General features: G+C 41.3%; 2 protein-coding genes across 2 annotated transcripts in view; one reads left to right on the top strand and one right to left on the bottom strand.

The window, feature by feature from the left end:
- LOC308087416 (gamma-aminobutyric acid receptor subunit beta-3-like) overlaps positions 1-13,531 on the top strand; it is a gene marked incomplete at both ends in the record, with an annotated part of 103,764 nt that extends 90,233 nt beyond the window's left edge. Inside the window, 3 exons of the mRNA XM_080431234.1 lie at positions 1,093-1,245; positions 11,211-11,455; positions 13,187-13,531. Of these exons, the coding sequence (XP_080287360.1) occupies positions 1,093-1,245; positions 11,211-11,455; positions 13,187-13,531 (743 nt within the window). The remainder of the gene's footprint in view (positions 1-1,092; positions 1,246-11,210; positions 11,456-13,186) is intronic.
- The window catches only part of tprg1 (tumor protein p63 regulated 1), a 701,399-nt gene that overhangs the window by 240,804 nt on the left and 442,013 nt on the right, over positions 1-18,582 (bottom strand). The window lies entirely within an intron of this gene.

Below are 18,582 nucleotides of genomic sequence, written 5' to 3'. Positions count from 1 at the left end.
TCAATATGAAATAATGCTGGCAGGCAGCCAGTGTAAGTTGGCTAAAGCAGGATTAATGTGTTTGTATTTCTTTGTGCCTGTTCAAATTCGGGCTGCAGCATTCTGCACTAGTTGGAGTTGGTGAAGGAAGCTCTGACTGTGCATTAAGTGCATTACAGTAGTCCAGGTGGGAAAAAATAAAAGCATGATTGACTTTATGCAAATCAGTAGGACGCAAGAATGATCTAATTTTATAAATGTCGTTTAGCTGAAGGAAGCACAGGACAACGTTCTTAACTCATTGCCTGCCAATAACGCATATATGCGTTTTTTTGAATCCATCACTTGCCTGCCAATAACGCATATACTGTACGCATTTTATTTTATTTATTTTTTACGTTTTTTTTTTTATTTGACCCAAAGACCAAGGAGATATGATTTTTCGAAGATCTAGACTCCTATCCACTTCCTTGTTAACTTAAAACTTAAACATTCTGTATCTCGGCTCCTGAGTACTTTTTGTTTTTCAATGAAAAATCTCTGGCAGCCAACAGCTAAAAATCTGAAATAACTCTGGCAGCTGGTTAATGTATCAGCATCAAAAATGTAGAGTAGTCACCTCACTTCTATCTACTGTTAATAGTAGGACATTAGAGAGCTTCATGTCTCTGTGCTGTGGCGAGCTAAAAATATGTTCTCGTGCATGTTAAATTTGATACAGTATGGTTTGTGTCTCTTGATGCAATGTGCTTTTAGTGCCAACTCTTACCTCACGCCGCATGGGCAATACCAATGACCAGTGAGCGAGTGAGTGAGTGAGTGAGTGAGTGAGTGAGTGAGTGAGTGAGTGAGTGTGTGAGTGATACATGGTCATGTGGGGCTGCTCTTGTCAGCTTCACATTGTGTACTCTGAGACATTTTCTATACTTGTTGTCATCGCTCCCTCAAGGCTAAGTTATTGCAATTTGGACCCCACTTACTTGTTTCCATGGCAATGAAGCCAGTTCACGTGGCCATTGCCCTAGGAGCTGAAGAAAAATGCAAGATATAGCTGTGTTTCTCTCAAAGTAAAAAGGGATGTTTCCTCTTGTCTCTCTCCTTGCTTCTCCACAGGTTCCTATCCACGATTGTCTCTGAGCTTCAAGCTGAAGAGAAACATAGGATACTTCATCCTCCAGACCTACATGCCATCTATCCTGATCACCATCCTCTCCTGGGTATCCTTCTGGATCAACTATGATGCCTCTGCTGCCAGGGTGGCATTAGGTATGATATGGACCAGTGCTTTGCATAGGCTGCTGCCAGGGTGGCATTAGGTATGATATGGACCAGTGCTTTGCATAGGGTGATGCCAGGGTGGCATTAGGTATGATATGGACCAGTGCTTTGCATAGGCTGCTGCCAGGGTGGCATTAGGTATGATATGGACCAGTGCTTTGCATAGGCTGCTGCCAGGGTGGCATTAGGTATGATATATATATTACATATATATATTATATAGATATTACGTGGCTCGTTGGTCTAGGGGTATGATTCTCGCTTCGGATGCGAGAGGTCCCGGGTTCAAATCCCGGATGAGCCCATTTTGGGGCGGCCATAGCTGAGTGGTTAGTGAGCCCGCCTAGGGAGCCAGAGGCCCTGGTTGTCCCAGGTACGATTCCAGGCCAGGTCAGCATATGTGTTGATGAAATGAAATTTGTCCCTGAGCAAGACTCTTAACCCGTAATTGCTCACAGGCCCTCATTGGAAACAAGCCAACAAGGACTTTCATGAACGTCCTGTTAAAAGGAATTATCCTTATATGGACCAGTGCTTTGCATAGGGTGACCCTATTTTCAAACACCCAAACCGGGACCCTTAAATGAACGCAAATAGTCATGCATGTCATGCATGATCGTGCACACAAATTAATTTACCTGCACGTTCATGCATGTGGGACAATTAGTTTAGCTTTAACAACTTAAACCCTAGAGCATATACTTAGTTGACCGGAGTAGAATATATAGAATATATATTTAACTGTTCCTCATTTTGATCGGGACCTCCTGGAACCCCCTCATGGACCTCTTTGGTCCCCGGACCCCACTTTAAGAACCACTGACTTAAGGGATAAGCTTGTTTTGATCGTCTCGATTGATTATAATCAAAACGTTGTCACTTATTGTATAGATTTAAATACAGTAATCAAATTACTTTTCAACCATGCAGCTGTCCAATACGAGTTTATATTTAATGATAATTGTCTCCGCCAGGCCGAAAGGCATGGCGAGAGAGTATGTTTTGCCCCCTGTCCGTCCGTCCGTCCGTGTGTCCGTCCGTGTGTCCGTGTGTCATTCTGTCTGTGTACAGCTAATCTCCGGCACCGTTGGCTTGCTCGCAGTGAAACTGTGCACACACTCTCCCTGGATGCCACAGAAGAACCTCTGCCCAATTTTTTGGGGCAGAGGCTTTTATAGCGCCACCAGGAGGCCGATTTGTACAAAACATATGTTTTGACAGTACTCCTACAGATTTTGTCCAAAAATCCCGCAAATCGGTACACAGTATCTCTATAGTCATTAAACGAAAGTTGTCTTTCAGATTTTTCATATTCCATCCTGATTGGCTAAAAATGGCTTCCAAAGTTTGCAGGAGTGCTCCGTTTTGAACAAAATGCCTCAAATCATGAACACAGCATGCAATTACCTTGACATTTGGCACGCATATTTCCATTATGCCGAGGAAGAAATGCCAATTGAAAATTTTCAAATCAGCCTCATGGTGGCGCTATAACATGCCGATTCGTGTTTTTACCTATAACTGCACCGATCTGTGTAAAACTTTGTAAGCGCACTCCCTAGAGTTCAAGAAAAAACCCTTGCCCTGCATTTTTCACATCTGCCTTTTATAGCGCCACCAGGAGGCCGACTTATGTAAAAAAAAGAAATGATATTACTCCACATTTTATCCACATTTCACGCAAATCGGTACACATGATCTCTATAGTCATGTGATCAAGACGGATGTGTTTGATTTTTCATATTCCATCCTGATTGGCTAAGATTTACATCTAAAGTTTGCAGTAGTGGCTTGTTTTGAACAAAATGCCGCCAATCATGAACGCAGCATCCGATTGCGGTCAAACTTTGCACGCACATTCACACTATGTTGAGGAGCAATTGCCACAATTGTCGTCCACAATTCCACAATTATGTCCACAATTCCATGTTGTATTGATGTTGGTACCATTTGGTTTCATTTTACACTCTCAAAATCTGAATGTTTTGGCAATTATTTGGGGGCCCACTTGCAGTATCCTCACGGCTCACCGGTGGCCACAGGTTGAGGATCGCTGCCCCTAAGCCAACTCCATTGATCTCGGCTGGAACGGTGACCTTAATGAAAACCCCCATGCAATATCTTTGCACTATCATGAGCGCCGTCGCTTTCAATTGCAGTGTTCCTTAACCCATTCAATTCGGGAACGCATCTGTGTCATCTCAGATGTCTTTGGCTATTCAAAAATAGCAGATCTACGAGCTCATGGCGAGCGAGCTTGTAGATCGGCTATTTCTTTGAAAAATCGTGAAAAGTTGTGCAAATCTTTGAATGTTTTTTTAACTCAAATCTTTGCTTCTGGGACATGTTCTACAAATGTCTTAAATCCTACATTTTCTAAACTTATGCTGCTGTATATCAGTGGTTCTCAAACTTTTTTCATGTCAAGGACCACCCAAAATTATATGTATTTGTCCGTGGACAATTTATATATATATTAAAAGATTTGCACACATTTTCAGGATTTATTTTTACAAAAATAGCAGATCTACAAACTCATAGCGCGGTACTCTGTGCCGCGCTATGAGCTTGTAGATCTGCTACTTTTGAATAGCCAAAGAAATCTAAAGTGACACAGATGCGTTCCCGGATTGGATGGCTTAAAAGCTCAGGCGTGTGTCCCCGGTGCTTCAACGATGGATGTAGTACATTTAGAGAGATCTAGTTAGAAGATAGGGAGGCCCCTCCACAAGTCCACACAAGTCCTCTCTGGAGGGGACAGGCATGCGGTGGACTCTGATTTACAAGCTCTAATGTATCACCACTCGCTGAGACACACAGAGAGATCAATGCAGTTAGAATGCAATTCCACTTACTGTACTCTCCAAATTTAATCACAGGGGAGGCTATTCCTCAATTGCTCTCTACTGCCCCCTCTGCATTTGGTTACCTACTATTCCCTAGGTCTATGCTCTACCTGTCTACCGCAGGGGTTCCCAAACCTTTTAGAGTCCCAAAAAGATCAATTTGGTGTCTCTCCACGACCCAAACTTACAAAAAGACATGAATTTTACCTAGATGTATTTAGTAATTATAATTTAATTTCTTTGAATAATATATATATTTTTTTTTAAATCAGGACATGTAAAAAGGGGGTATTTACTTATGACCCATAAAAATTGTTCCACGACCCACAAATTGGGGGGAAAACTGCTCTACTGTCTGCTGTCTCTATGATGGTATGTCACAGCCAGGTAAAGCTGAAATTACTGGAATCCCCATAAAGTTGCATGTCCAAGCAATGTGTGATTATACTTCAGGTGGGGTATTCAATCAGTTAAAATTGTGTTTCATTTGATTCACTACAGAATCAACCTCAAATATACTGTACTTGATAGCCTTTAGACAAATCAAATCTTTCAGAAACATAAGTCTCAAGTCCTACATACTGTATCTTGTAATGGCATAATGTATTACCGTATCAATGTTTTATGTGAGAGTTGTCCTTATATGTGTAGATCTCTTTATAGAAATTGCTTATCACTGACAACATTTGTTTTTCCTTCTTTTTTTTCTTTTTTACATAGTCCAGTGAGTCTGTTTTGGGGTTTGATGAGTAACCCATTTATCCTCTTGATGCCGAAAGAGCTCTTGGTTTTGTTTTGGAGAAATCAATGCCACGTAGAGTACAGTACTCCTGTGCTCTTCACACCCACACACATGCAGTGCAACACTTTAGGTTTATGTAAGTGAGAATGGACAGAAATAAACAGGCTGTGAGCCATGATGGAACCAGGTAAATACAGTTTGTGTTGATGCTACATGTTATTAGGGGCCAAGCACGGAAGATGCATGCTGTAGGCACCACCTATTGTACAGTAATTGTAGTTCTTCATACTAAGTATGGTTCTACGCATGACAATGTCCATCTGTCCTAATGTCCTCCACTTTGGTCCCAAATATCATCCTAACTCTTGTTTGGATTGTCATGGAATTTGCTGTGCACCTTCATGCTCCCGGCAGACTAATGGTTTTAGTGACCCCACAGCTTTTCTTTTAGCGCCACCCTTAGGCCAAAAAATATCTCAAAATTGAATGGTGGATGGTCATGTAAATTGCTGACCACCTTCATTCTCCCAGGGGGATGAATCCTACTGATTCTGGGAACTCCATGTCCAGTTAAGTGGCCTAGTGGTGAGAGTGTCCACCCTGAGCCTGGGAGGTTGGCATTCATTCCCCGGCTGAATCATACAAAGACTATAGAGATTGTTCCCAATGCCTCCCTGTGACATAATGTTACTAGAGTCATGTCCAGGGATTGTACTTGTACATCAAGTTGCCTCACGCTACTGAAACAGGAGATAGACTCCTGACCTATCGGGCCACATGGCTCAGCAACCGTTGGTTCCAAAGGCTACTTATTTACTTACTATGGTGCCACCCTTATGCCAGAATGTCTACTTGCATATAAGATATCTCAAAATCTAATGTTACCAGGGGTGTAAATATATAAAGTGCAGGCAATGCAGTTGCACTAGGGCCTGTGGGATCAAGGAGCCCATAGACAGAGAGGGCCCGCCAACAATATGCTGGGTGAAGAACGGCCCGTTTTGGGTGATTCAGAAAAAAAGTAGAAATGATACATTAAATTGGTGTCATTTGTTATACTATATGCCTTCCAAAAGACAAACCCATATCCGTCATGTCTTCTTTTCTGTAATACAAAATTATATACTTAATACTTACATTTGTGTAATATATGCAATGACGATTGCTGGGTAATATGTACTGTATGTTGTGAGAAGATTAAACGATATAGCTAGTTTAGGCGCAAAATGTGAACATCAAGACTGACATGCTGCCTTTCAAACATAAAAGCAGCAGTAAGACAAGACAAGAGAGAATAGAACAGGAGGAGAAAGTAGCAAAGCTCCCTAAATTGGATTTCTTTTTTTTATAGCAGCAATGCAGTAGTTCAGCTGGCATCAGCATTACTGCCCTCAGTTATGTGGCACCAACCATACAGCAGGTAACTTTAGGATAGCAAGCTAGACAGAACATCATGATGGATGCATTTTGTCACTGTGGGCAGAAGCCTTGTATCTCCATTTTTCAACTTTGCATGTTTTGTTTTAGCAAATTACTACCCTGCTTTGCTGTACCACAGTGGCACGCAAAAACTAGCGAAAATAGCCGATCTGCGCTTGTAGATAGGCAATTTCTGCTTTTTTACAAATCAAATCAGGAACCAGATCTATGAAAACAAGCCGCGCGCACACACACACACACACACACACACACACACACACACACACACACACACACACACACACACACACACACACACACACACACACACACACACACACACACACACACAGAAAAAAGAAAGCAAGCTGGTATACATGACTGTGTGTCATGTCTTGTTTTTCCTGCATAGTAACAGTTTTGGACATACAAGGTTTCCATCCGACAGCAACGATTTGATCAAATCAGCTCTGTATCTCTTTGCGTTGATTGACCATCAGTTTAAGTTATCGCTTGTCAGAGCGTTATATGGTTCTGATACAGTAGCTTTCTCTTTGGCCTCTCTTCCTTTCCAATACAATAGCCTGGGTAACTCGACTATAAAATCCAGCACATGGTTGGTCAAATGTGTGTGTGTGTGTGTGTGTGTGTGTGTGTGTGTGTGTGTGTGTGTGTGTGTGTGTGTGTGTGTGTGTGTGTGTGTGTGTGTGTGTGTGTGTGGGGGTGTGTGTGTGTGTGCGTGCGTGCGTGCGTGCGTGCGTGCGTGCGTGCGTGCGTGCGTGCGTTGCGTGCGTGTGTGGGCCTGTTGTAACTAGTTTACGCCACTGAATCTGTTTTGCTTATGACAAGATCACTTAACCAAAAAAAGATTAAAACAATGTTACCAATATGAAGTCCCTACGTAAAATACAACGGCCACCATTTATTTTGTTTATCTGATTTTCACAAAAATTGTTGTGTGGCAGCTAAGGGGGCCCTCTTTATACTTTACCCACATACAGTATTTTGGTCATAACCCACGGCTGAATATGGGAAGTATGTGGTAAACAGTTAGTGATACACCAATCATTAATGTTTCTCTGATTTGTGTTATTTTGTACACGTGATTGTCTTATAATCCATTTTTTATGCTGTTGGCTACTGAACGGCTACACTAGAGCAGCTGGGGTTGAGGGGGCCTGCCTTGCTCACGGGCATCACTCAATTTAAATGATTTTTTTTAAATCAACAAAACAGCAATGTGTATCAGAAACAACCTTATTGTCACATCGATAACAGGTGTAAAAGAGTGGGTGCAATTATGCTTTGTCCAAGCTCTCAATATTGCAGCTATAGTAAGAGTTAAAATATGGAAGAATAGAGTCAGAATAGGGGCATAGCATCGCAACGCATTGTGAGCTATGACAAAGTATACATCGGCCAATAATTTATGAAAACACAAAAAGATGAAATATGGAGATACAAGGTTTCTGCCCGCCAGCGACGATATATCCTTGCAGTTGATGAAAGCAGCCGATGGTTTGGCCTTGGATATTGAAGTGCGGTGTTCTCTGCTAATGAGGCGAGGGAATTCAAAAGGAGATGACTCCATATTAGAGACAGGGTCTCTGCCAAACCATTCTATGCCTGCAATGTTATACCAATTGCTTTTTAATTAAAGTTGCAATTAAAGAGACACGTTTTGTTTAGCCCAGCAAGATAGATCTCCGCTACACATTCTAGCATGGAGGAATGTGACCTCTCATTTCACCCAATCATATTCACTCCACGCTTGAGTGGTGTGACTCATTGGCTGGTAAATAATTTGAATTCAAACCTCGGGACGTGACACACAGCGAAATCCTCAGTGTTCATTTAACTCTGAGACTCTGAGAGTTAAATTAAGATTTAGATTTGATTGTGCAGCCAACCTTATGCATGGAGTTACATATCAACAGAAAGACCCATGATTGACTCAAGGTTCAACGTGGTCTGATCCTCTGCCCCTTCTGGCCATGTTCTTTATATTAGCCCTGGACATGTATTGCTTTCTCTCAGTTTGGGCTATGTTCTTCAGTCTTTGGACATTTAGTTGTGTTCTCTGTTCTTGTTCCTTGTTTGGTTTGTCTTTAGTCTTGTTTCCGTGTTTTTGTATTGTATAGTACTTTATGCCTTTGGTAGTTCTATGTTCAGTCTAGGTTTCTGTTAGTCTGTTTCTTCCCCAGGTGTCTTATTGTCTCCACCAGGCCGAAAGGCATGGCGAGAGAGTATGTTTTTCACCCTGTCCGTCCGTGTGTCCGTGTGTGTGTCCGTCCGTCCGTCTGTGACCAGCTAATCTCCGGCACCGTTGGCTTGATCGCAGCGAAACTGTGCACACACAATCCCTGGATGCAAATTCAGAACCTCTGCCCCAAATATTTCTCATGGCCCTTTTATAGCGCCACCAGGAGGCCGATTTGTGCAAAACATATTTTTTTACAGTACTCCTACAGATTTTGTCCAAATATCACGCAAATCGCTCTAAAGTATCTCTAAAGTCATTAAACAAAATGGGTCTTTCAGATTTTTCATATTCCATCCTGATTGGCTAAAAATGTCTTCCAAAGTTTGCAGGAGTGCTTCGTTTTGAACAAAATGCCTCAAATCATGAACACAGCATGCAATTTCCGTGAAATTTTGCACGCACATTCCCATTAGGCCGAGGAAGAAATGCCAATTGAATTTTCCAATCAGCCTCATGGTGGCGCTATAACATGCCGATTCGTGTTTTTACCTATAACTGCACCGATCTGTGTAAAACTTTGTATGCACACTCCCTAGAGGTCAAAGAAAAACCGTTGCCCTGCATTTTTCACATCTGCCTTTTATAGCGCCACCAGGAGGTCGACTTATGTAAAACACATTATTTTATACTACTCCTTCCATTTTTATCCAAATTTCACGCAAATCGGTACACATGATCTCTATAGTCATGTGATCAAGACGGATGTCTTTGATTTTTCATATTCTATCCTGATTGGCTAAGATTGACATCTAAAGTTTGCATTATTGGCTTGTTTTGAACAAAATTCCGCAAATCATGAACGCACTGTCCGATTGCGGTCAAACTTTGCACGCACATTCACACTATGTTGAGGAACAAATGCCACCCTTTTAACATTGGCCTGTTATAGCGCCACCAGCAGGTCTAATTTAGCAAAACAAATGTTTTTAACAAAATGCCTCAAATCATGAATGCAGTCAGGGTCCAATTGTCGTGCAAGGCCTAAGAACAAATGGCACCCTTTTCACATTGGCCTATTATAGCGCCACCAGGAGGCCACAATAGCCTACCTGACCTGGCGGAGACCTGTGCTCCGAGGAGCACTTTTTCTAGTTTTTAAATGTCTTTCCTGTCTTCCCTAGTAGCTGTCACCTGTCCTTTGTTAATTACCCTTTGTGTTTAGCCTGGAATCCAGACTGATTCGCTACGTTCGTTTTTTTCTCACTTCGCTACTCAGTCTGGCCAAGGTCCTATTTGACTCGTATTTACAAACGTCACCAATTACGTAGGCAAGTCAAGAAATTACTTGAGTTTTGGAAAACACTAAATGCTATCTTTTGTTACGTTTTTATTACACAATACTTACCTTTTCAATCCTGCACCTGACAAATTATGATGTTATACCCAAAGTATGAAAAAACGAAAACTATTACCATTTTCAAAAATAAAAACGAATACAAACTAGCTAATCCGCTCAAAAAACGAATTAAAACTAACTGAATTAGATATTTTTTTCCAAAACTAACTAAAAGTAAACTAAAATGAAAAATCCAAAACTATTATAACCTTGGTCTCCTATACTCCCCTCTGTGTTCAAGTTCTTTGACAGTTCGTAAATGTTGTTACTGTGTTCAGTTTGCTCTTAGTGTATTTCCAGAACATTATTCTCCTCGTATATTCCTAGAACGTTAAACTCTTAGTATTCCTTGTAACATTCCTTGTCATGTTTTGTCTTTTGGCTCCTAGTTTTTTGTGTTTTTTGGTAATAAAACCCCTTGCATTTAACCTGCCACTCTGCCTCTTGTCCTGCGATTGGGTCCTACACCTCCTGTCTTGCACGGTCCGTGACACAACGTTGCATAATTTGTCTCTTAGGGCACAGGTTTTCAAAGTGGGGGCTACCAGGGGGTGTCAGGGGGGTCAAGTGGAAAGGAGAGGAAAATAACAAATAAAATAACGTATATTCTTTTCAATTCAAATTCAATAGATTGTTGTGCCACTTTAACCACTTTCAACCTGGAAAGAAATTACAATAATGACATGGCCAAAATAGGCATGCCATTATTGTTAAAATGTTTCCAGAAATGTCGAAAACATTTTCAAAAAATATTTATAATTGAAAATAGCAAAAATAGCTGATCTACAAGGTCACAACGCATCGCGACGCGTCGTGAGCTTCTAGATCGGCTATTTTCGCAGCCAGACACTATGGCTATTTGGGGGTCCTTGGCATGGATACGTTTGTGAACCCCTGCCTTAGGGAAACATGTCTTGGACATACTGGCTGCCACATAAAACCACAAGGAGAGGATGTGACATCTAGAGCCAGAGATCTATAGTATGTACCAGGTGGTATCACTTCTAGTTTACTTCTGTGGCCAGTTTCATGCATGGGAGAGTTTTAATTGTGTCCTTCTACAACAATCAAAGTAAATATTGTCTCGGGTGGCGTATAGGGTTTAATGAGAACAGACCGTCACTTCAAACCCTATAAAAGGGGATGTTAACTTCAAGCTGTGACATTTATTCTTCATGAGAAATGTGTTAATTAGAGAGGTGTCGGTGAACAGATGAATATTTGGCTTGCACTGAAAGCAACGCAACTTACCACCATGCATCAAATGAACACACTTTTTAAGGTTACACGTTCCGCGCTGTAAAATCCATCTAGTGACACTTTACGTTGTGCTGTTGTTTCTTTCAGGGATCACCACCGTGCTCACGATGACCACCATTAACACTCATCTGAGAGAGACCCTTCCAAAGATCCCCTACGTCAAAGCTATAGACATGTACCTGATGGGCTGCTTTGTCTTCGTCTTCTTGGCACTGCTGGAGTATGCGTTCGTCAACTATATCTTCTTTGGAAGAGGCCCGCAGATGCAGAAGAAACTCGCTGAGAAGGCTCTCAAAGTAAACAGTGAGCGGGACAAATTTGACGGGCCCAGGGTAAGAATTATAGTCACGGTCAAACAAGTTATTTTTGCAGCTGCTAGCAGTGACCATGTTTTGCTGTAAATGGAGTTTAGCTATACTTTTGTCTAAAGAACTATTGAATCTCAGCTAGCTTCTATTAGCAGATCACATGTAATAATGTCTTATTCATTATAGCTTCATTATAAAAGTCTAACCAGATTTGCAGGCCTCAGCTTCAGCACAGAACTAGTATGTGGTTGAAGTCATTTTTCAGCTATGATGATTGTCTGCCTCCTGATGCTGTTGGCCTTGTTGCGACTGAAGTTCAGATGAAGGGTTTTGTGTTTGTGTCTCTCCTGGCTAGTCTGTTCTGGATGGAGGCAATTGCAAGGCTTCGTCTGTTAGACATTCCAATCAGGTACACAGGCGTCATCACTCACCTGCCGCATCTGTGAACTTCCTGAAACTCTTGAAACTTTGCTGCCACACAAAGTTTTGCCTCCCTGTTGAGCAAAGAAACCTGTTAGGTTGCTGTGTATCAACATGTCATACATTCTATACATTTTTGTCACAACACCCCATCACATACATTAAGCATGTGTCTTCCATTATATTGACTCTCCATTGATTGTTTCTCACTGTTCACTGTTTCAATACTTTAGTGACTTTCCAATAGTGTCCCTTGAGTCATGACTTTTCCAATAATAGCAAGTTCAAAGTAAACAATTCTCAAACAGGGACTCATTTCTTGGATGTTGGAATATCTGTATGGATATTGCTGCAGCAGCAGATAGCTTGAATTATTTATCAAGGCTGCACAATACGAAAAATTATGTTAGGATTTTTATTGCTGAATAGGCTATATCTGAGGCAATAAGAATTGTGATTCACTGGGACATGATTGTTCTACCTATTTTCTTATAGCTGTCAAAAATGTCAACATCAATTGTTGGTAGGAAATGAGATGTTAAACTGTTTGAAAATAATGAAATACCTTTCTCCAATGTGCCGTTTGATGTGCCATTGAGAATCCTGCATCGAATCAAAACATCATGTTTCAGACACTCTCAGAACACTTGTCTCTCTGATAAGAAACTGAGGCTTCTCCATATCTGGACATTGCAGTAGGTCAGGATATTGCGTTATTTAGATTTTTCCAACGTTGTGCAGACTCACAGGATCTTAGATAAGATTAAGAGCGGTACTGTATGTACAGTATGTCCCATGGAACATGTCAGTGCATTTTTTACTGATTTAGATCTACTTAAGTTACGGGGGTTTAGTGATGATATCTTCAACAATTTCAGCAAGAGCAATACTCACACTGATCACAGAATACTGATATTAACTCATATATTATCAAATAAGAGCAGCTGTTATCAGATGCTTTCCTCATACATGCCCCTTCAGCTTGACATCGCTATCATGTCTTGTAAGTTATCTTTAGTTTTTGCCCATACACCACCTTGACAAAATGATTTATATGCATTTTGTCTGAGACATTGGAGCTGCCATGAATAATGGAACCATTCAATCCAACCAGGGCTGATTTGTTAGAACTGGTTTCGTTTTGGGCCAGGAGGCCTGTTCTTGAAGGCCACTCTCTATTTGCCCAAGATTTAATCTGTCAGATCTGTGGAAGATGCTTGGCCAGTCCTGATGTATGTTGTGTGTGTCCCTGTCATTACTCACCGAACGCCCCACCGCCAGCTATATGCCGGGTCGTCTTTAACACCACTATCTGTCTCTTCCGCTCAGGTCCAGGTCGACTCCCAGGGGAACATTCTGCTGACGACCTTGGAGATCCATAACGAGGTGGCAGGAAATGAAATCACGACCAGTCTGAGCGAGTCGCGCAACTCCTCCATGCAGTTCGACCACTCGGGGGTCCAGTACAGGAAGCCGAGCGTGCCGGTTGGGGCGAGCCGGCAAAGCCTGGACAGGGCCCCGCCTCTAAAGAAGACACGTCTGCGTAGACGATCCTCACAGCTCAAAATCAAAATCCCGGACCTGACCGACGTAAACGCCATCGACAGATGGTCACGGATAATATTTCCTTTTGCTTTCTCCCTCTTCAACTTAATCTACTGGCTTTATTACGTGAATTAACGTTGACTCATGGCTAACATTCGGTTTTTCTACCCCTTCACAACCCCCATCGTTTCTCATTCGTTTGTGAATGAGAACGTACAACTATCAGAAGGGCATGGCACGGTGAAATCCTTACTGACATTTCTTTTGTTTGTTTTTTAAAGTAAAAAGAGCACAGACTTTGGCACAAGGACAACACACACCCAGTAGTGTGCAGATGTGCATGTACGCTAATAAGGATGACGCCTACCTTACAGAGACAGTCATGTAAATGACTCCCCTCTGCTCTGTTCTAATGAAGGTCCATGGACATTTTCACTCATGGATTTAAAAACCCAGCGTATTCAGAAGATCCTTTGTTTAACAATGGTATACAGTGTTGTATATCAAAAAGATTATTTACAGTGCTTTATACCATATATTACATTTATATCCATAATTCCAATAAAAACTGGGATCATAGTGATACAAGTTATCGCTATAGGTTTTCACAAAGGAACTAAAAAAATCTGATTCATGGCTTTTTAAGTTATAATGTTTATTTAGGTCCAGTATCCATGTTTTTAGATCCTCTGTGTTCATTTAAGTATCACTCATGAGCTAAATTAACACTGAGGATTTTACTGCGCATATTCAAGCAAATGAATCATACCCATTGATTATGTCCTTGAAAAGATTTCAGGGACAGGAAAAATCATTTAATTTGCCTTGGGGTTGATGCCACAAGCAATACACTGGTTCTTTCAAAGTGCTTAATTACTGTGATGTCTTTCTTACAGTTCACAGGTTCAGTTTAATGCTGTGTTAGCGCCTCAAGAAATAACGTTGGTCTGACATAATCCGTACTGGTTTTGACTCCTAGACAGACACTGAATCCATACCAGCATTTTATACAACCCTTTGTATTGTAGTAATACATTTCTCACTTTCAATTTGCATGAATTTGGACAGGACAATTCAAATGTTCCTGACAAATTGACTTTGTTCACTGCAAATGCTGAGTTGATTTAATTTTCTTGTTATCTGGTACAGTACGTCAATTGACGTACAGTAGGGATGCATGATGTTGAAATTTTGGTCGATAATTCCATGGTATATGGGCCGATATTGATTGCGATCTTGCAACACTTGTTTTCACCAGTAGGGTTTGGCGTACACCTGTTATACTGTAATTGTGATGCTGGATACAGATTTCTAAAAACTACTTTGTTATGACCTGATGAATTAGGCCTACTGATCTGTCCAATACCGATAATTAGCAGCCGATAAGGATATGATGGCCTCAAATACACAAATTGTTTGACAGCGTTCGAACTATCTCTTAATATCGTTGTACTTTCAGGACTGCTATCACATTGGAGCCTGAATATTTGTATTGAATCTTTCACACTCGTACAGCACATGTACACGATGTGTCCTCATTTAACTTGGATTGGATTGTCCCTGCATGGTGTAAGTGGTGTGTGGGTGAGCCATTTCTGCACACCTCCTGTGTCAGGTCTGCATTGAAGCCCTCATATGGAGATTTCTGTGATTGTTTTAAATGTTTTGTACATACTGTTAACACTGCACACTGTCAGCTCTGCCATACTTATACACTTTACATAAGTATGCTGTGAACAATATTTTTGCTTGATTGAATGCTTGGTTGGTGTTTTTGTTTTTGTTTTAGCCTCTTACATGACATTATGTTTGGTCATCTTACTTCCCATATGTGTTGTAAATATAATACACAATATCAGAACGTGACCATTTTCATTCTTCTTTCTTTAATGGGTTGACAATACGAGTGCATGAAATACCACGAGAGAGCAAGGATTAGAGAGTATAGGACGTGCGAAAGCGACAACTGGGGCCTCAGCTCACACCGCACCATCTGCACTGCTCGCTTGAGGGACTTGTATCGCGTAGGAGTGACACCACCTGTCAGACGACCACGCAGCATGGCAGACATTTTTTTCCCAGATTGACGTTGCTCAGTATACCATAACAAATGCACTGGCCCCTAGAGAATGGATTGCATTGCATAAAACTAAAGTCTTTGTTCAAAGAGCTGAGGTTTTCAATGAGGGTTGTGAATGGAACCCTCTTGTCAGCACTCTCTCCCTGATGCTTTCAAGAGGGAAATGTTTACATGTAATAGGTGCAGACTGTACATAGAATTGTGATATCAGCACGTTTTTAAAAGATTTGGCTCCGAATTAATTCATGAGTAGTTACAATATGCATATGAGTTAGATTAGATACAATGAAAACATGCCTTTGTAATTTTTGCATTCATACAGACATCTTTTTTTTGGTTGCTGCTGCAATTCCCCTATGTTTGTATGGTCCCTGCCACTGACAACCCCTAAGGGTGGTCTGGGGAGAGTGTAGACAACAATGTGTCTCCTCCGATAAACATGAAGTCGCCAGTTGCTTCTTTTCACCTGACAGTGAGCAGTTTCACAGGGAGGACATAACGCGTGCGGAGAAACATGCTATCCCTCCTTTCCTCTCCCCGCTGAACACGCGCTCGGACGAGAAATCTCCAGTGCAGCAACAGAAAACACCCTTCCCTGCCAGCTTACCCCCCGCAAACATTTTGTTCGTTGGCACAGCGGAAGAATCAATTCTTTGAATGTCTATTTTCCGGTTGTTGCAGGTTTGCTTAATTAGGACAGGACAGTGTAGTAGAGAGATGGAGCCAAGGACAGAGAGAGGACAAGAACAACAGCCAGAATCAAACCAGGGACGTTGTGATCACATCAATCATATTAATGAGCCTACAGGTAAACGCACTCACATCAGGGAGCTGCCCAAGGCAACCACTGTCATCACAGTTAAGCCTGATTTATACTTAGTTGTGCGCTGTGACGTGTTGTGAGCTTGTAGATCTGCTATTTCTGGTGTGCGACACAATGCGCGTCCAAGTATGAATCAGGCCTTAGCATTGAGTATTGTCGCTCCAGTGGTACAGTTGGGTTAAGTGCCTTGCTCAAGGCCACCTTGACGGATGTTTGATGTTTGGGCTAGTGACCTTGATTACAGCATCATTCTCTTACTTTTAGGACACCATTACCATTTTCCTATCCTTAGGTAATATTGCTAGTATACCATTTCAACACGTTCAGTTTTTGTTACATTTGCACATGAAGTGCTTGCAGTCCTGAGATCATCTTTCTTAATTCATTGATCATCATCTGCAAATTTGACGAGAAAAGTTAGCCCCCCTGCCCCATGTTGTTGTTGTTTTTATGCTGTTTTGATATTAAAAGCGTGAAATCATAAATGCTTTGCTTGCATCAACATGCAAACAGTTATTATAACCCACACCTCGCAAGGTCGACACCATCCAATGTGTTCTTAATCATCTGTGAGTCATCGTCTGCAATCTTCATTTATTTCTACAATTCCTTTTCCTGTTGTATCACATTGCAACAAAGGTTAGTCATCGTAATGTAATATATGTGTCATCATGCCGGGTTATTGTTGTTGTTTTTCTTCTCATTACCTTGCTTCAGTTAATGTGTTGGCTTTTTGTGTAGCGTGGGTTGACGAGACTCCGTTGTGGGGGTCTGCTCCGACAGAGCTCTGGTTCTGCCACCATCATTCACTTCAGAAATTACAGCTTATTTATAATCATTATACACTTCAGATAAATGAACAGCAGGTGTGTTCTGCTCGGTATGCCGTATATCATCATGATGTGAGCGCTAGCTACCTTCTACCTTTTTGCTCCTCTGTCTTTGTCTCTTTTGTCATTTTGTTTAAACTTTGGCACTTTGGCACAAGCAAATGGTGGCTTGGATCAGCCATTCTCTAACACCAGAGGATCGGCTCTAGCTCGATCCTCGAGAGGACAACATGCAAACTCCAGTGATAGGTAACCACTGAGCCACCCCTAATAGGAATATTGCAGACAGAGCAATCCCCTTCTTTCACTTCCAGAGATCCAGGTCCTAATACTACTGTACTAGATCTCTGCTCTTTGATTCTTTTAAAAGACAGAATTATAGGAAAACAGCAGCTTCTCAACCAGATAAAGATGACATTGTGTGTGGCACAGTCAGCTAATGCCCATACCACTGTAAAATCTCACGTCCTGTCTTATGCTATTATTATTATGCACTTAAAGGGACAGTTCACCAAATAAATTACTTCTTTTCTATCAATTACACACCCCAGATTTTTTAGTCTTTGTCGCATTCCTAAGCCAATAATTTGATGACCGGTGGAAAGATGCTAATGTCTCCGGTAGTAGACTCAAAATTGACACTTTGTGCCTCCTACCGGAGCCGCCGCCGGTCATCAAATTATTGGCTTAGGAATGCGACAAAAACAAAAAAATCTCCATGAATTGAAGTCTCCATGGGGTGTGTAATTGATAGGGGAAAACAAGTCATTTTGGGGGTGAACTATCCTTTTAAGCCTGATTTATACTTCATCGCATGATAGTGTCGCACGGCAAAAATAACCGGTCTACAAGCTCACAACGCATTGTGATGCGTTGCGTTTTGAGCTTGAAGATATGCTATTTTTGCCGTGTGGCACTGCCTGCCACCATTGTACAACAATATAATTAAGCAATACATATCGCTCTCTCCTGTCACATAGCACAGGGAGTATGATATTCATGACACTTTGGCAATATACTGTATGTTCAAATACAAAATGGCACATGGGTGACAAAAATAGTAACCAGCCCACTATTATGAACATGTATTTATTTTTCCCAGTGTTAAGTAATGTAATCGGTCCCGTCTGTTTGTTTGTGTTTGGTTGTAAGCAAGATAATGTAACTTGAGAACAGATGGGGCAGAAACTTGGTGGAAATTAGCAGTTGGCTGCCGCAAAGAAAGGTCAAAATTCAAGGTCACAGTAAAGGTCAAAGTCAAAATATATCACAGATGGGTGGATTTGCATGAAATTGGGAGCAATAGGCGGGCCCAAAGAGATGATTACGTTTTGTATTGAAAAGGTCAAAGGTCACAATCTAAGGACATACTTTAACAAGAGAGGTTGGTTTGAACTCCCAGAAGTATGTATGTATGTATGTATGTATGTATGTATGTATGTATGTATGTATG

Source organism: Gymnoscopelus braueri (assembly GCF_963280865.1).
Source record: "Gymnoscopelus braueri genome assembly, chromosome: 6".
Classification (NCBI taxonomy): Eukaryota; Metazoa; Chordata; class Actinopteri; order Myctophiformes; family Myctophidae; genus Gymnoscopelus; species Gymnoscopelus braueri.
The sequence above is the reverse complement of the archived record's forward strand: the minus strand, read 5'-3'. Positions and strand labels throughout refer to the sequence as shown.